This window comes from Eptesicus fuscus, chromosome 13 (genome assembly GCF_027574615.1).
Source record: "Eptesicus fuscus isolate TK198812 chromosome 13, DD_ASM_mEF_20220401, whole genome shotgun sequence".
NCBI classification, from domain to species: domain Eukaryota; kingdom Metazoa; phylum Chordata; class Mammalia; order Chiroptera; family Vespertilionidae; genus Eptesicus; species Eptesicus fuscus.
Window position 1 is genome coordinate 16,820,875 of NC_072485.1, and position 17,333 is coordinate 16,838,207.

General features: G+C 40.5%; 1 protein-coding gene across 13 annotated transcripts in view; it reads right to left on the reverse strand.

The window, feature by feature from the left end:
• Positions 1–17,333, reverse strand: part of YAP1 (Yes1 associated transcriptional regulator) — a 130,454-nt gene that overhangs the window by 51,222 nt on the left and 61,899 nt on the right. For all 13 annotated transcript variants that reach the window (XM_054725454.1, XM_054725463.1, XM_054725457.1 and 10 more), the window contains exon 3: positions 16,530–16,645. In XM_054725454.1, the coding sequence (XP_054581429.1) occupies positions 16,530–16,645 (116 nt within the window). The remainder of the gene's footprint in view (positions 1–16,529; positions 16,646–17,333) is intronic.

Here is a 17,333-nt window from a genome sequence, read left to right on the forward strand (position 1 = left end):
GGTCTTTGTAAACAAATATTAACTTATTTAACAGCCCCATGGCTCAGGAACTATTATTATCCTCACTTTACAGATGAGGAAACCAAGGCACAGAAAAGCTGCCCAAGATTACTTTCCCAGGGTATTAAGTGGCAGAGTTGGAATTCAACCCTAGACAGATCTAGTTCTCCAGAAACCATGTTCTTAAAGTACCACACTGCAAATATGACAAACATTAGTCAAAAGTAGTGTTTTTAAAAATGTTTTCTCTTCCTAGAACTTTCATGAAATCCCATAGCTTCAGTCATGATTCCTACATCTTTAATGCTTCTCACAGCGTCAACAATCGTCTTTCTTCTCTACCTACCTAGACATCACAAAGTATGTCCAATATTTTAGTGGATCATACTTCAAAATAGCAATTGCATCTGTTCCTCAAATAAAACTTTAACGTGGACTTGCACATTTTCATGACTAATTTTTAACAGCAGTCCCCAAATTGGTCTTAATCAATTGCAAATTAAACATTGTAAGTGTGGCAAGATCATCTTGCCGCACCTCCTCTGAGAAAGTAGCTCTCTGACTTAGGGCTCTCCAGAGCCCACAGGAAAAAATTTTCAGATCTTTATTGGGTCATTCAAGGTCCTCTATAGTCAGGCATTACATAGACCTGCGTAGGTCCTGAAAGCATTCATTACTATTATTCAAACCCCTCCTCAGGACTCTGTCTTCTTTTGGTCCTTCAAACTTCTCCTCGCCTCTCTCTAGGACTTCCCTGCAGGAAATCTACCCACCCTTCTTGCTTTGCTAACTTCTACTCATCCCTCCCCAATGTGAATGCCACTTCCTCAAGAGGGCTTTGCCTAAAGTAATTTAGTAATTCATTCCATGTTAGTTCTCCCACCTGCATGGCTTGTTCACTCCTGTGTGTCCAGTACAGGCACTTTACTGCACTTCACGTTACTGGACTTCACAGATGTGTTGTTGGGTTTGTTGTTGTTTTTTTTTTACAAATTGAAGGCAAGGCCCTAGACCAGCAAATAGATTAGGACTTGCTTTACTGAAACACACCTCACTGCAGTGGTGTGGAACCAAACACATAGTATATCCAAGGTCTGCCTGTACTTAGCAGTGTCATGGACTTTTACCTCCACAGACATCCCCAATGCACCCCAGCCCCAGACTGTCTCCTCCTGGCCTCCACTGTTTCTACCCACTGAACTTCAATTCTATTCTCATGGTACTTCTGTGTAGCTTTTCTCAACTCTATCCTACCAGTAAAACTCTTCTCCACCTGTCAACTGAAATTGCACTTTTGATTTTTTTGGATGCTTACTGCAGATTGTCTTTGTTTTTCCACACTGAGTTAAATATATAGACCAGGTAGTATTATAGGAAGAATTTATCATTCTGCCCTAGAATAGAGAAAAAGAGTTCTTTTATTTCAAGAATGGAAATATTCAATTTCGCAAGGTTGCTCAGGACAAAATGGCAACATTAGAAACTATCACCAGCTCAGATTGTGATACTTTGATCTGAAGAATTATGCTTTTCAAAATATCATATATAGAAACAAAAATATATTCAACCCTGACTCCTAAATGCTGTCATGTACAACAATTAAATATTATTGTCACCAAGCATGGGACAAGTGTGTATAAATGCATTTATTGAAGAAAAGCAGTTTATAAAACCTGCTTCGGAGTGATGGCCAGCTCATCCCCTCTCCCGCACCTTGAGTTCAGGTGTTCTCCCATGTCTTAGGTAGCTAGAAGATTCTTCTGCCAAACTACTAGAACATGCTGATGAGCCAAAACTCCCTGTAGACCACAATGAACAGTGTAGCAGATGAAGATTACTCTGGCCCATACATATGAGGGCTTTAGGTGGGTATCCTGGCACTGCTACTTAACTGCACTCTGCTCACTAGCATACTGTGCCCCCAACCACTGTGCTCATGTCCCCTTCATAGCAGATGCTTCACTGTACCCTAATCATTTACCTACACACATATATCCACCCCCCAAATCAGGCTCTAAGGCTTGCAATAAGCACCTTGACTTGTTTTGTCTTGGTATCTCTGGAGCTCAGCACTGCTACCAAATACAACCAAAGTTTGTTGAGCTGAAATAATGAAGAAATTAGCCCACCTGGCATGGCTCAACGGTTGAGCATCAACCTATGAACCAGGAGGTCATGGTTCAATTCCGGGTCAGGCACATGCCCTGGTTGCAGGCTTGATCCCCAGTGTGGGACTTGCGGTCGGCAGCCGATCAGTGCTTCTCTCTCATCATTCATGTTTCTATCTCTCTCTCCCTCTCCCTTCTTCTCTGAAATCAATAAAAATACATTTTTTAAAAATAATGAAGAAATATGTGGCAAGAATACTGATTGATCTTGGTCTAGTCACAATCTTTCAGATCCTCAGTTTGTGCTTTTATAAATCACAATTTTTTTTTTAAGTTTCTAAAATTTTATAGGATTTTAATATTAAACTAGAGGCCATTGCAGGAAGATTCGTGCAATAGGCCTTCCTTCCCCTGGCTGCTGGCACTGGTTTTCCTCCGGCACCAGGGACCCAGGCCTTCGCTCCGGCTGCAGCAGAGAAGCCAAGCCTCTTCAGTTTTCAGTCTTCGCTCTGCACATGCAAATTAACCCAACATCTTTGTTGGGTTAATTTGCATACTCACTCCTGACTGGCTGGAGGGTGTAGCGGAGGTATGGTCAATTTGCATATCTCTTTTATTAGTGTAGATAAGCTCTCATTAAATGATAAAGTGATTCACATGTATTGGGCACTTAGAAAGGTTATTTCAACAGAGAATAGGAATAAAGTAAAAATAGGAATAGTAAAGTGATCATTAACGTTTGTATGGGTTTAAATTTAGCATTCTAGAGTTTTCTATCTGTGCAGTCCATGAACCAGCAGTATCAGCACCATGTGAAAACTTATTAGAAATGCAGATTTCTCAGGTTCCACCCCAGACTAATTAACCAGAATCTGCATTTTACAAATCCCCAGGCTATTCCTCCACACATCACAAATTGAGAATCACTGACCTAGAATACAGAAAACTAATAAGGTTCACTTGTTTTATTAAACTCCTTTATAGAACTACCTACCATTAATTCAATCTTTACCAATATAGCAAAAGACCATTCAATAGATTACTTGGTTAAAAAAAGATCACCTTTGATACATTAAATTAAATATAATTTTAGCCTTATTTTAAACTCTAGCATAGTTAAAGAGAAAACTGTAAAAGGTTTAGATTCAGACAGACCTTGGTTCAAAGCTTGGATCCATTATTTATTAGCCTTCTAACCTTGAGCAAACTCCTTAATCTGCTTGATGCTCACTTTCCTTGTCTAGAAAATGGAGATGAACACTCAAATTAATTGTTGAGAGGGTTAAAGTAGAAAGTGCTTGACGTAGGGCAGGCCTTACAGTAGGTACTTTTTTATTTTTATTTTTTTAAAATCCTCACCTGAGGATATTTTTTCCATTATTTTTAGAAAAAGTGGAAGGGAGGGAGGGAGGAAGGGAGGGAGAGAAAGGAAAGAGAGAGAAACATTGATGTAAGAGATACACATTAATTGGTTGCCTCCTGCACGTACCCTGACTGAGGCCGGGGATCAAACCTACAGCCCAGGTACGTGCCCTTGACCGGGAATCAAACTCATGACCATCCAGTGTGGAAGCTGATGCCCTAACCACTGACCCATGCTGGCCAGGACCAGTAGGCACTTTTTTAAAAAGTCCGTTGCCTACTCTTTCCTGGAATAGTTCTGCCATTTTGTTGCAATAACATATTTAACTTACAAAACTCGTATATAAGAAGGCAGGTTTGTGAGAAAATATACCCGGGCCTCAAACATGAAATGATCAGCTAATAAAAACAGAGAATCATAGAAGGTTTTCCCTTCCATAAAAAAAGGACTCTAGAGAAGATTCATATTTTTAATGGTCTCCCAAATTTTTCAGGATAAAATGCAAATTTCTTAGTTGATCACACAAAAATTTTTTGTGCATATCTTCAGTCTCATCTTTCCACCATTCCACTAGTCATACAGTGATGGGGGTTTCAGACCTCAGTGATCTCTCACATACTGACTGTTCCCTTTCCCTCAGCAAATTTAACTCCTATTTATCTATTAAAATTCAGATCCTGAATCCAAACCACTTCTCACCACTTCCATCTCCACCACACTGGTCCATCCTTTCCCGAGTTATTGCAACAGCCCTCTAATTTCCCTACTTTTATTTTATTTTTTAAAAATATTTTTATTGATTTCAGAGAGGAAAGGGAGGGATAGAAACATCAATGATGAGAGGGAATCATTAATTGGCTGCCTCCTGCACACCCCCTACTGGGGATTCGAGCCTGCAACCCAGGCATATGCCCTGACTGGGAATCGAACTGGTGACCTCTTGGTTCCTGGGTTGATGCTCAACTGCCAAACTACACCAGACTGGGCTAATCTCCCCACTTTAAAAAAAACAACTAACTCAGATTATATCACTTCTGTGTTCAAAACGTACAAGTCCCCGTGTCATATGGTTTCCGAGCTACCTTTCACCAACTCTGTTCTAGTTGCAGTGGACTCTTTGCTATTCCCCAAACATGCCTCAGCACCTTTGAATGGCCTGTTGTGTTATGTATGACACATTCCTCCCCTTTCCCCCAGATATCTGCATGATAGTTCATTCAGATCTCTGCTCGAAAGACATCAATTACAGAGGCCTTCACTGGAGAATCTATCTAAAATATCTCCCTTTAACAAGTTAGGTTTATTTTCCTCTTCCCATTTTAACTATCTGACACATATATTTGTTTATATTCTGTATTCTTAGGATTTAGAATAGTGCCTAGCATATATTAAGTATTCAATATTTGTTGAAGAAATAAATAATCCTTTGGCTTTTTAAAGATGTCTTCTCTACTCTCCTGACTATTGATTCACATGTTCATCTATTTCCTCAGCACTTGGTACATATGTCTGTCATAACATTTAGTGTTATAATTATATGGAAAAACTGTTTTAACTTGACTCTTCAATGCCCCTGGCATACAATGCATAGTAACAAAGCAGGCATTTTTGTGAAACCAATGTTTTAGAAAGGAAATGATTCAATTGTCTCAAGATGAAACTATGAGACTTTGTGAAAAATCATTTTCCTGTTTGTCTGTTACAGCTGAATGAACTTCCTAGAGAAAAAGGCCAAGTATAAGCTCTGAGAACTTTCTAATACACAACTCTTCAGACTTTCTTCAGTGCAACTTGATACTTCTTGATTTTAAGTTAATAGCTTAGAATTTCAGTAAATACATTTATAAAAGATTAGCTTTCTGTTAAGCTCATTTAGGCTTTAGAATGTGCAAACACAGCAATGACCTTTTGTTAAAATTTTAACCTAAAAGAAGTTTTACTACCTTCTTACCTTATTGAGATCAAAAGAAAATATTATTTTGGAGAATTCTTGTCTATTGTTACAGGATTTTTTTCATTGCACTGATGCTGCCTATATATGGTAGTCTATGGATATCATTTTTAAAGAATTAGCATCTTAATCTTTCACACAAATATTCTTCTTATGAGTCATAGTTATTGTAGCAATAGAGAAACTAGAAGGATTTAGAAATCAGTGGGGAAGACAAAAATAATATTCCAACATTTATCAAGAAAAGAAATAAAATAGGCATTTATTTGGTCCATAAATGTAAATAATTTGTAATCTCTTTCTCATCCTCTCTACTCCAAAGCAAAATTTGCAAAATTCTACAAATAATCACAGAAAAAAAGTTGAATGGGGACAGTTCTATTTTTAAGCATCACTATCTAAGAGGGCTGGTGGCAATGCTACTAATATATGAAACATTTTTTCTTTATACTCTTTAAATAATGTCTAAGTTAGTTTGTTGGTTAAAATAAAAGAAGTTTATAACCTTTCTTCATTAGGTTCAGATATTTACACTAAAACCTTAGTAACTTTCAGAATTCAAATGAACTTACCAAATAATTACTTCAAATACTTCTAATAAATTTCTAAAAATATTTATTCTTTAAGGTCATTCTATATATCTTTTCTTATGTTAGAATATAATTTCTAAAATAAGCTAAAAGGGCATGTTATAATCAAGCAAATAATAATCTGAAATAAGCAAGCAAATAACTAAGTATATGAACATCATACTCCCTAACACATTTGACATTTAAATAATTATTTTAGACATTATAATTCTCAAATTGAAATGATCTTTTCAAAAATGGAACAGCATAAAAAATACTGCTATGAAGCTACTGAAAAACCAAGTAACTTTATACATCCACCTTTCAATTAATTTGGGTTTCTTCATTAAAGGAATGAAAAATGTAATAGATTGTACAAGCCAATTGTTTTCCTGTATATTAAGAGGAGGAGAGGTGCTTATTTTAGAAGCCCAGCTGAACAGACTCAGCATAAGAATAGCAATTTATCAGCCAACAACTATTGTTCCATTTGCCAAATGTTGCTGCTTTGCCCAGGTAATCTGAGTTTTTTTTAATCCTCACCAGAGGATATTTTTCCATTGATTTTTTAGAGAGTAGAAGGGGAATAGGAGGGGTAGAGAGAGACACATCAACGTGAGAGAGGCACATCGACTGGCTGCTTCCCACACACAAGCCTGCAAATGAGGTATGTGCCCTTGACCAGGAATGGAACCCACAACCTTTCAGTCCTCGGGCCAATGCTCTAACCACTGAGCAACCGGCCAGGACTGAGTTTTAATATTATTTAGAAAATATTAAGTTAAAAATCATGACCAAATCACTTAACATCAAGTGATCCCCAGCCCGGCTGGTGTGGCTCAGTAGTTGAGAGCTGACCCATGAACCAGGAGGACACAGTTCAATTCCCGGTCAGGGCATATACTGGGGCTGTGGGCTCAATCCCCAGTTGGGGGCATGTAAGAGGCAGCCGATTGATGATTATCTCTCATCATTAATGCTTCTGTCTCTCCCTCTCCCTTCCTCTCTCTGAAAACAATAAAAACTTTTTTTTAAAGTGATCCCCAGTGGAGAGGGCATGAAATGCTCTCATAATCAGAATAAAACAGGCCATTAGCTGCCCTGACATGAGTGGCATGCTTCATTAAGCAGCAAAGTCAAGAATCCATCAATATTAGAAGTTGCCACTTAGTTTATGAAATACTTCAGAAGAACTACAGTACTAAAGAAGATATAATAATTGCAAGCTAACGTCATTTGCAACTTGATTGGGCATTCTCACTGAACTATTTTTTTCCATTTCACAAATAAATATTTTTATTTTCATAGTCCTTACATTTTATTTACAACTTTTATTAAAATGAAATGTGCTGGTGGTATTTTTAAGCAACAAAAATGGTTCTTGTTTCCGTATTACTAATCATTTTTCAGAAACTTAATCATCAAACAAATTAAGAGAAACTATATAAAACAACCGAATTTCTTAAGAATTAGTTATGCCCAGCTGGTGTGGCTCAGAGGTTGAGCATCGACCTATGAACCAGAAGGTCAGGGTTCAATCCTGGTGAGGGCATATGCCGGGGTTTCAGGCTCAATCCCCAGTGTGGGGCATACAGGAGGCAAGCTGATGAATGATTCTCTCATCATTAATGTTTCTATCTCTCTCTCCCTCTTCCTTTCTCTCTGAAATCAAGAATTTAAAAAAAAAAAAAATAATAATTAGTTATATTAATTCTAGATTATTATGCTTTTGCTTTTTACTATTATCCCCTTTCCTTTGGCTACCTTTTCGTAATTTATCTAAATTTCCAAATGAGAAAAAGGAAACCAATTTTGGTTGAAAAAAGATATTTAGGATAAGGAGCTTGAGAGTAACTAATAAATACAAGTCTCTTACTGCTTGGCTGGAATGGCTCAGTTGGTTGAGTATCATCCCGTTCACCGAATAATTGCCTGTTTGATTCCCAGTCAGGGCACATACCCGGGTTGTGGGTTTGATAATGGTCTGGGAACATATGGAAGGCAACTGATGTCTGCCTCTCTCTCTTCTCAGTGTCCTTGGATGAAAAAACTCATTAAAAAAAAAAATACAGTCTCTTACTACATTCATTGCTCTCATGTTGGGCTTTGTTATAATTTTATTCCTGTAAGTACTGTTGATATATTTCAGTAGAGCCTCATTCTATATACTCTGACTTCAGATTGACAATTTCTATTTTATAATATTCAAGAACTTTTAGAATAATCAAAAACATCTTGACTCATGTAAATTCATGTAAATGTAGCCCTAAAGACAGTGTACAAATAGATTTTAAAATTATCCTATATAATAAAAGGCTAATATGCAAATACACTGAATGGTGGAACAACCAAAACAACCGAACAAATGGTTGCTATGATGTGCGCTGACCACCAGGGGGCATGTGAGGAACATGGTGGGCATGGCTGTGGCGGGAGGGTGGAGCAGGTGAGGGGGGGGCACCAGACCAAGGCACCAGTTGCTGTCATTGGGGCGAGCCTCTGGTGGTTACTGAAAAGTCTTTGCTTCTGCGCACCATGGTCACGACCGGTGCTTGCACCTGCTGCCGGCGCCAGCCCCACTTGCACCCACAGCTGGCACCGGAGCGGCTGCTCGCACCCGCTGCCCGTGCCTGGCACCAGTCCCAATCACTCAGCACCACCACGGGTGCAAGAAGCGGCTGCCGGCCCTGATCACCCTGAGGGCTTCTCCACCTCCCTCTGCTCCTGATGGGCAATCGGCGCAGCAGCCGCTGCTTGCACCCGCTGACATTCGTACCGCTGCTGACACTGGCCCCAATCACTCTGCACCATCAGCATGTGGGAGCAGTGGTGGCGGGAGCGGGGCCACGGGGGGAGGGGCTGGGTGGGGATGCGGAGGATGGACCAAGACCCACTCCTGTGCCTACCGCAGCCTCGTGGCCCACAGTTCTTTTCAAGGTGCACGAATTCGTGCACTGGGCTCCTAGTTTTAAATAAACAGTGGCTACCAGTTCATACAAACTGATTAAATTGTAAACTATCAAATCAGATCAGTTACTTATCTACTGTATATGCAATATATTATACCAAGCATTGTAAATTGTTAATAAGTTCTAACTATGTGCCAATTACCTTAAATAGTGTCATGTAATCTTCACAATAGCCCTGTAAGTTCAGTGTAATATTATTGTTATCCCCATTTTCCAGGTGAAGAAACTGAGGTACAGTTAGGAAGAGTAAGTGTAATTTGTCCAAAAATTTTATAGGCAGTAAGTGACAAATGTGGGATTCAAATCCATGCCCACCAGACTCTCAGAACCCTTGATCTTATCCCCTATTCTTGATTCCATTTCAGTTTACTCCAAAAATGAAAAGTAGAACTTCAAAGTTTGTGAACTATAACACATGAAGTAGGAATTATCAAATTCCTAAAACCTGCTGTCAACTTTCCAACTTCTCACACATCCTTATCCTTTATTGTGCTTTTTAAAGTGAAAAACCCTATACTTTTGTCATTTTTACTTTTCACATCTATTCTGTCATTTTCCCTGGTAAAAAATTCTCTTTCCCATCAGGTCTTCTGTGCTGACAGAGATTACACAAAGCAGGAGTAATACAGCAGGAAACATGAAGGCAGTTCTGCACTACTCTGGCTTCCTCAGCATTTCATCCACTGCAATGAAAGTGTTTAGCACATTCCTCTAACGTGTATCATCTGTCTGCATCAAGAAAGCATTTTCTACACCCACCTTGGGGTATTTCCTAGGGATCCCATGCAGGTTTATCGGGAAATCTGAAAGTGCTACATTGGTAGGATTTGGGCCTTGATTTTAAAAAATGACTTTAAAACATAAATATAATGAATCCTTTAAAATGTACAGTAATAATGACCTTTGACTTTAGACTATTATCAAAGTTACATTTTTAAAAAGCATACATAACTGGGTTAATTGATTTTGCTTAATTTAAATCAAGTAAAAGAGCTTGTGATTTTTAATTTTCCTAAACACTCTTTGGTGTCAAGTTATTTTTGAATTATCACAGAGTATACTTTCCTGACTTTATTGTTGCTTTAAGATTCAGCAATCTTGTGGGTCACTGTTAACAAGCTACTACTAAAAAACTTAATATCTTCATATAAATAAATCTGGTTAAAGGAGAAATACCACTTTTCTATCCCCAAGTCCTTATTTTCTAATGTCTAACAAAAATCACTAATATTTAACTAACAGTCAGTATGTAGATCTATTTTACATAGACCCACGCATACATCAAAAGGCTGTTAAATCAATACTCTATAAGCATTAACACTTAAAAAAATTTTTTTAAATATATTTTTATTGATTTCAGAGAGGAAGGGAGAGGGAGAGAGAGATAGAAACATCAATGATGAGAGAGAATCATTGATCGGCTGCCTCTGGCATGCCCCCAACCGGGAATGGAGCCCACAACCCAGGCATGTGCCCTTGAAAGGAATTGAACCCGGGACCCTTCAGTCTGCAGCCGATGCTCTATCCACTGAGTCAAACTGGCTAGGGCAAGCATAACACATTTAATAGAACTTCTAAAGGGAAATCATCTCAAATAATTTAATAAAATAGGGTTTATACACATATCATTACATATTTTAATGGAAAGTAAAATAGAACCATTATCTTACTGAATTATTCAAAATTCCTTCTATTTAATTTTCTTTCAAATTCTTTTCACAAAGTTTAGTCATTTATTTGACAATAAAATGGACAGAGAATATAAATTAATCGTCTTTAAAGGATCTAGTTAAGTCTTGTCTCTAGAATCCTTTCCAGTGCACCTTTATTTGTACTTACTAGTAGAATTGGGGCAATCACAAACTACAGGTCTCCAGTCCAGCAATAAAATCCATCCTTTCAACCTCTTGTCTTAAAAAATGGCTAATAAAACCAAAGTATACTGATTATTTTGGCTAAACAGAATTATCAGACTGAATAAAAGAAATAGGATTTCTTAAAATCTTAGATTTGGAGTAAAACTTGAGAGATCATTCAGTCGAGCCAAACATTAAAAAGTAGGTCTGGAGAGTCTACAGAAAAATGACAGTATTTTATTCCTATGACATTCATTCGAAAGCATTTCAACACCATGTAGAAATCTATTATTTATTTTTAAATTTAAATGTTTACTGAAATGAAAGACAACAATCTCATGCATGTAATTCAGAGTAAAATGAGGTATTTACTATATCGATCTTATCAATAGCCTCAACTTGATTTGGTAGTTAAGCCATTTGTATTTGTGAACATACTTAGAATCCACACTTGAATTTTCACATATACTTAATTTAACACCTTACTCTCATTTTAAAACTTTTGCTGACTCATTTTCTTTTTTACACTGTTTCAGTTTTATTTTTTAAAAACCTTTTTGGTTTCACTAAACCTTTAATGGTTTTATTGATTTCAGAAAGAGAGGAAGAGGAGGGAGAGAGAAACATCGATGGATTGCCTCCTAAGCACCCGACCCAAATGTGCCCTACCTGGATGGAATCGACTGGTAACCTTTTGGTGAATGGGACAATGTTCAACCGAGTCACACAGGCCAGGGCTCTTCCTTTCCTAACTGATCATACTGTCTGACCTTCCCATTAAAGAAAATGACCTCTAGTGTCCTTGTTAAATATTCTTTCTTCTTTAAGGTACAGGGCCCATTTTATCATACACAAAATCTCTTTAAGCAAACAACATCCCCACACCCATCACCTTCTGTAGAAAGAGTTCTCCAGTATGTCTACTGATATTTTAAAACTAAAGTCCTGGTGCCTGAAATTCGTGCATGGCGGGGGGGGTGGAGTGCCCTAGGCCTAGCCTGCACCCTATCCAATCCGGGACCCCTTGGGGGATGTCCAACAGCCAGTTTAGGCCCAGCAGTCGGACATCCCTCTCACAATCCGGGACTGCTGGCTCCTAACTGCTCACCTGCCTGCCTGCCTGATCGCACCTGCCCCCGCCCCCTGCCAGTATGATCACCCCTAACCACCTCTGCCTGCCAGCCTGATTGCCCCTAACTGCCCCCCTGCCGGCCTGGTTGCCCCCAACTGCCCCCCCCCCGACAGCCTGGTCGCGCCCAACTGCCCCCTGCTGGCCTGGTCACCCCCAACTGGCCCCTGCTGGCCTGGTCACCCCCAACTCCCCCCCACCGGCCTGGTTGCCCCAACTGCCCCCCCGCCAGCCTGGTCGCCCCCAACTGTCCCCCCTAGCCAGCCTGGTCGCCCCCAACTGCCCCCCCCCCCTGACAGCCTGGTCGCGCCCAACTGCCCTGCTGGCCTGGTCACCCCCAACTGCACCCCCCACCGGCCTGGTCGCCCCCACTGCCCCAACAGCCAGCCTGGTCGCCCCCAACTGCCCCCCTGCCGGCCTGGTCACCCCCAACTGCCCCCTTGCTGGCCTGGTCACCCCATGCAGCCTGCTGTCCGGTTGTTACTGTTACTGTGACGGCATCCCGGGTAATTGGCATATTCCTCTATTATTAGTATAGATAGTGCCTCCAGTGCATTAACAGATCCTATATCCCATCTGTTTTCTGAGGCTTTACTCTCTATCACTTATCCTAACCCTAGTCACATGCAGACTAAGAGCACCATCTCTGGAACCCCACTACCAGAGTTTGAATCCTGGCCTCTACCATTTAAAAGTTGTGTTATTTGGGGAAAGTTACTCAAGTTTTCTCATATATAAAGTGAGCCTAACAACAACACTTAACTTAAATAGCCATTATGAGAATTAAATGAGATAGTACAAAATAAACTTAGAATGCCGGGCATATAAATACGCTTATTATTTAATTAGAGGCCCGGTGCACGAAATTCATGCACTGGGGGGGGGGGGGGGCGCGCGGGTGGAGGGGGTCCCTCAGCCTGGCCTGCACCCTCTAGCAGTCCAGGACCCCTCGCTCCTTACTGATCGGCTCACTGCTCCTTAGTGCTGCCGTGGAGGCAGGAGAAGCTCCTACTACCGCCGCTGTGCTCACTAACCATGAGCCTGGCTTCTGGCTGAGCAGCGCTCTCCCCTGTGGGAGCGCAATGACCACCAGGGGGCAGCTCCTGCATTGAGCGTCTGTCCCCTGGTGGCCAGTGCACGTCATAGTGACCAGTCGTTCCTCTGTTCGATTTGCATATTACCCTTTTATTATATAGAATTTAAAAGCCCAAGTGACCGTTACAACTGGTCGACTAAACGACCAGTTGCTATGATGCGCACTGACCACCAGGGGGCAGACGCTCAACACAGCAGCTTCCCCCTGGTTGTCAGTGCACTCCCATAGCCAACCTCCCGCGGTCCCTCCCCCCTGCCGGCTGGCCCCAATTGGCCCCGATCACCGGCTAGGCTGAGGATCCCCACCCGTGCACGAATTCGTGCACCGGTCCTCTAGTCAGGTATATAAATGTCTAATCACTCTATTGTACACTTGAAACTAATATAACATTGTATGCCATCTGTAAATAAATTAATTTTTAAAAATGCACCTGTTAAGCATGCCTACTAATTTATATGCAGTATATAATAAACACATTTCATATTTTACAATTAAAATTTAGAGCTGAAATAAAATATACAAATATTCTAAAACCAATTTGATATATACTTTTGATTTTTAACATGAATTTGATTACAGATTTCCATTTCCATTGACCATTACTGTTAGAAAATTTAATAAAAAAACAACAACAACACACCAATGTTCCAAAAGAATAATAATTAATCATTCTAGATGCAAAATGCCTACTCTTCCAGTAGGAGAGTAGGAGTTATTTGTTACTAATTTCTTAGGTATAATTTTAGATGGAACGTGACAAAAATGAATAATCTCAATCATCTTCTTTGAACTATAACTACAAGGCAGTTTTTACAACTTGTATTTGGAAATCTGATAATTAAAAAGAAAAGCTGCCAAGTAAAAATATTAGTCAATAAATACTTGCATAATTTTTGCTTTTAAATTTTTAAAATTTAAATTAAATGTCACACATAAAACAGATTCTGAGAATAAGTAAATTAATTCTTATTAAAATAAATTAAAATGGAAGATTTAAGGAATGAATCTTATTTCAAGAGTTTATATAAACAAAGTTTATAGTAAGAAAATCTCATTCACAAACCCTGTCTACATTTACATTTTCAGATTTTAACTCTTTTTAAAATATATATATTTTTATTGATTTTAGAGAGGAAGGGAGAGGGAGAGAAATAGAAACATCACTGATGAGAGAGAATCACTGATCAGCTGCCTCCTGCATGCCCTACACTGGGGATCGAGTCCACAACCTGGGCATGTGCCCCAACAAGAATCGAACCGTGATCTCCTGGTTCATAGGTCGACACTCAACCACTGAGCCAGGCTGGCTGGGCTGTTTTTTTTAACTCATTAAAAACGTGTTTAACCCACCAAAAGAAGGGGAGAGTGTGACAGAACGGTAAAAACATTCTAGCACACTGGCATCATCTTCAGGGGCAAAGACATTTCAAATTCTTCACACTCTCAAGTCAAGGAATCCTCCTGGTCAACCAACTGCACCACCCTCCCCACTTCCATCAATCCCTTTCCAAAGGCTGCTGCTGCTAAGAAAATCTATAGTGCAGCTATAATATTATGTTGGTCAGTTTGTTGGATAGGGAAGATGTATGAGCTATGAAGAAGAAAGCCTTGATGAAGGCAAGAACTGCCAATTACTGTTGCCATCTGTGCCTTAAACCAGGGCACTAAGCAAAGGGGACAAAGTGTGGGAGGCAGAGGAGTGGTCAGAAATCCAGCTCAAATGCCTCAGTCCCTGATGCCAGGCATGGGGTTGCATCTGCCCAGAGGAAGGGCCACCTTTTTCTAATACGCACAAAGATGCATAATGGAGTAGCTATGAACTTGGGCCCATATAACAGAGAAGAAAAAAACTAACAGTATCTAATTTACTAGGTTAGAAGGAAATAAGCCTTTACTTACTTCCTACTATCTATACTAATAAAAGGGTAATATGCTAATTAAACCATATGACTTCCTTCTGGACAAAGCTATTGTGGTGGGGGCTGAGGCAGAGGTGGTTAGGGGCGATCAGGCCAGCAGGAGAGGGCAGTTGGGGCCCATGAGGCCAGCCGGGGAGGGCAGTTGGGGGCCATGAGGCTGGCAGGTGAGCTGTTAGGCGGCGATCCGGTAGGCAGGAAAGTGGTTAGGAGCCAGCAGTCATGGACTTCGAGAGGGATGTCTGATTGCCGGTTTAGGATGGGACCTAAACCAGCAGTCAGACATTCCCCAAGGAGTCCTGGATTGGAGAGGGTGCAGCCGGGCTGAGGGACCCCCCCCCCCCCGCACTGTGCACAAATTTCGTGCACTGGGCCTCTAGAGTGTTGTAATAAAAGCTTTATATGTATTGTATCATTTCCTTTAATAACTTCCTCTCTATAAGAAGGGGCAATGTCATTCCTCATTATGGAAATGAGAAAAACAGCAGATTTAAGTAACTTGCCAAATAAAAGGCAAAAAAAACGAAACTAAGATTTATACTCAGATTTATCTCCTATGAAAAAGATGGAAACATGCTCAATAACACGTACTAGACCTAAGAAAAATGCCTTGGGGTTTATAAGTTTCTATCGTCCAGTTAATCTCAAGATAGAATATCTGCTTTAAAAGGTAGGGCGTTAGGAACACCATAGCTTGGTTTCCAATCCAAACCACAAAAGGAAGGGGGAAACCTTCAACTTTAAGACCACAGTCACAAACATGTCAAAGTTAACAAATACAGGAATTTGAGATACTCCAGAATTAAAACTTTAAAATCTGTTGCCTTTTAGACATCAGCCCCTTTATGTATAGAGGCCCAGTGCATGAATTTGTGCATGGATGGGTCTGGCCAGCCCAGTCCCAATTGGGGCCTGACTGGGGCCAGGCAGGCTTGGGGGCGGCTGCAGGCGATTGGCCAGTGGGCCCCGTCCCCGATTGGGGTTGAGGGGCCAATCTGGGGTGGGGCTGACCAGGAAGAGTGGCTGCGGGCGGATCAGGGTGGTGGGGGCCCATCGGTGTGGGGGCTGCAGGAGGTTGGCCGGCCAGCCCCACCTCCTATTGGGGTGGGAGGTGTGATCAGGGGTGGGACCAGATGGGGAGGGGGGAGGAAGTGGTTGCAGGCCTATGGTGGTGGGGTGTGGCTGGCCAGGGGGAAGGGCGGGGGGGGGGGGGGGGGCGGTGTTTGGCCAGCCGGCCCCGCCCTTGATCAGGGTGGGAGAGTCTGATCAGGGGCCGCAGGAGTTTGGCTGGCCAGCTGCACCCTCTGATCAGGCGGTTCACTGGCCACAGTGGGCTTCATAGCAACTGGTTGTTATGATGTTAATGGCTTTTTATATATATAGATGGCTAAACAATGCTTTGGCATATAGTATGTTACCTTGAAATAAGTAAGTCTCCCCTGTGAAACTAGATAGAAAATAACCATCACCTAGGATCCAGTTTTCTTAGAAGAATAATTACTGTTTTCCACAGAAAGTTTTACCAATGCACAAGCATTATTCAGTGTGATCTAATTACAGCGTCTCACTCACCTGAGGCCGAGTTCATCATATTCTGCTGCACTGGTGGACTTGTGGGGGCTGTAACATTTATCTGGGTGAGCATAGCCTTCCTGGGATCCTGCCATGTTGTTGTCTGATCGATGTGACTGAGATAAAAAACAACAACACACCAGTGCATTAGATAACAAATACCAGGTCCTAAAAAACAACAATCCCACTTATCAAAATAGGGTACATTACATGGGCTAATAGGCAAAGATTCTAAACTAGCTCTGCAAAAGCATATATCATGACATCTCACTGCTCCTACCGTTCCTCTGCAACCTTTTTTATCCTTGTATCACTCAACTTTCACTTCTTAGATCTTACAAGTGCAGGATTGGAAAAAATCTATGCCTGAAACTTAAAGTGAAAGGAAACCATTTCACTTTGTAGACAATTATTACCCACTTCTAATTTAAACATAAAATGTCATTTATAAAGTAATAACCTGTAACAGTGGTCATATGACTAAAATCCAACATTTTCAAGGGACTCATCCACGTTTCTTTCCTAAGCTAAGAATGCCAATTAATTTTTAGACCTAAAACCTTTTAGGTAAAACACAAAGATATTAAGTCTTATTGTAATATATATCAAAGCCAAAAATAAATTAAAACATCGTATGTAAATTAAAACATCATTAGATTTCTTCACCTATAAAACTGGGATGAAACCTAAAGATTCCATGAAATATAATACTCCAAGGCATTTGGCACAGTATTTGGTAAATGAGCATTCAATAAATATTAGTTTCCTTCTTCTAGCAAATGTTTCAGTGAAACAACTAAAAAT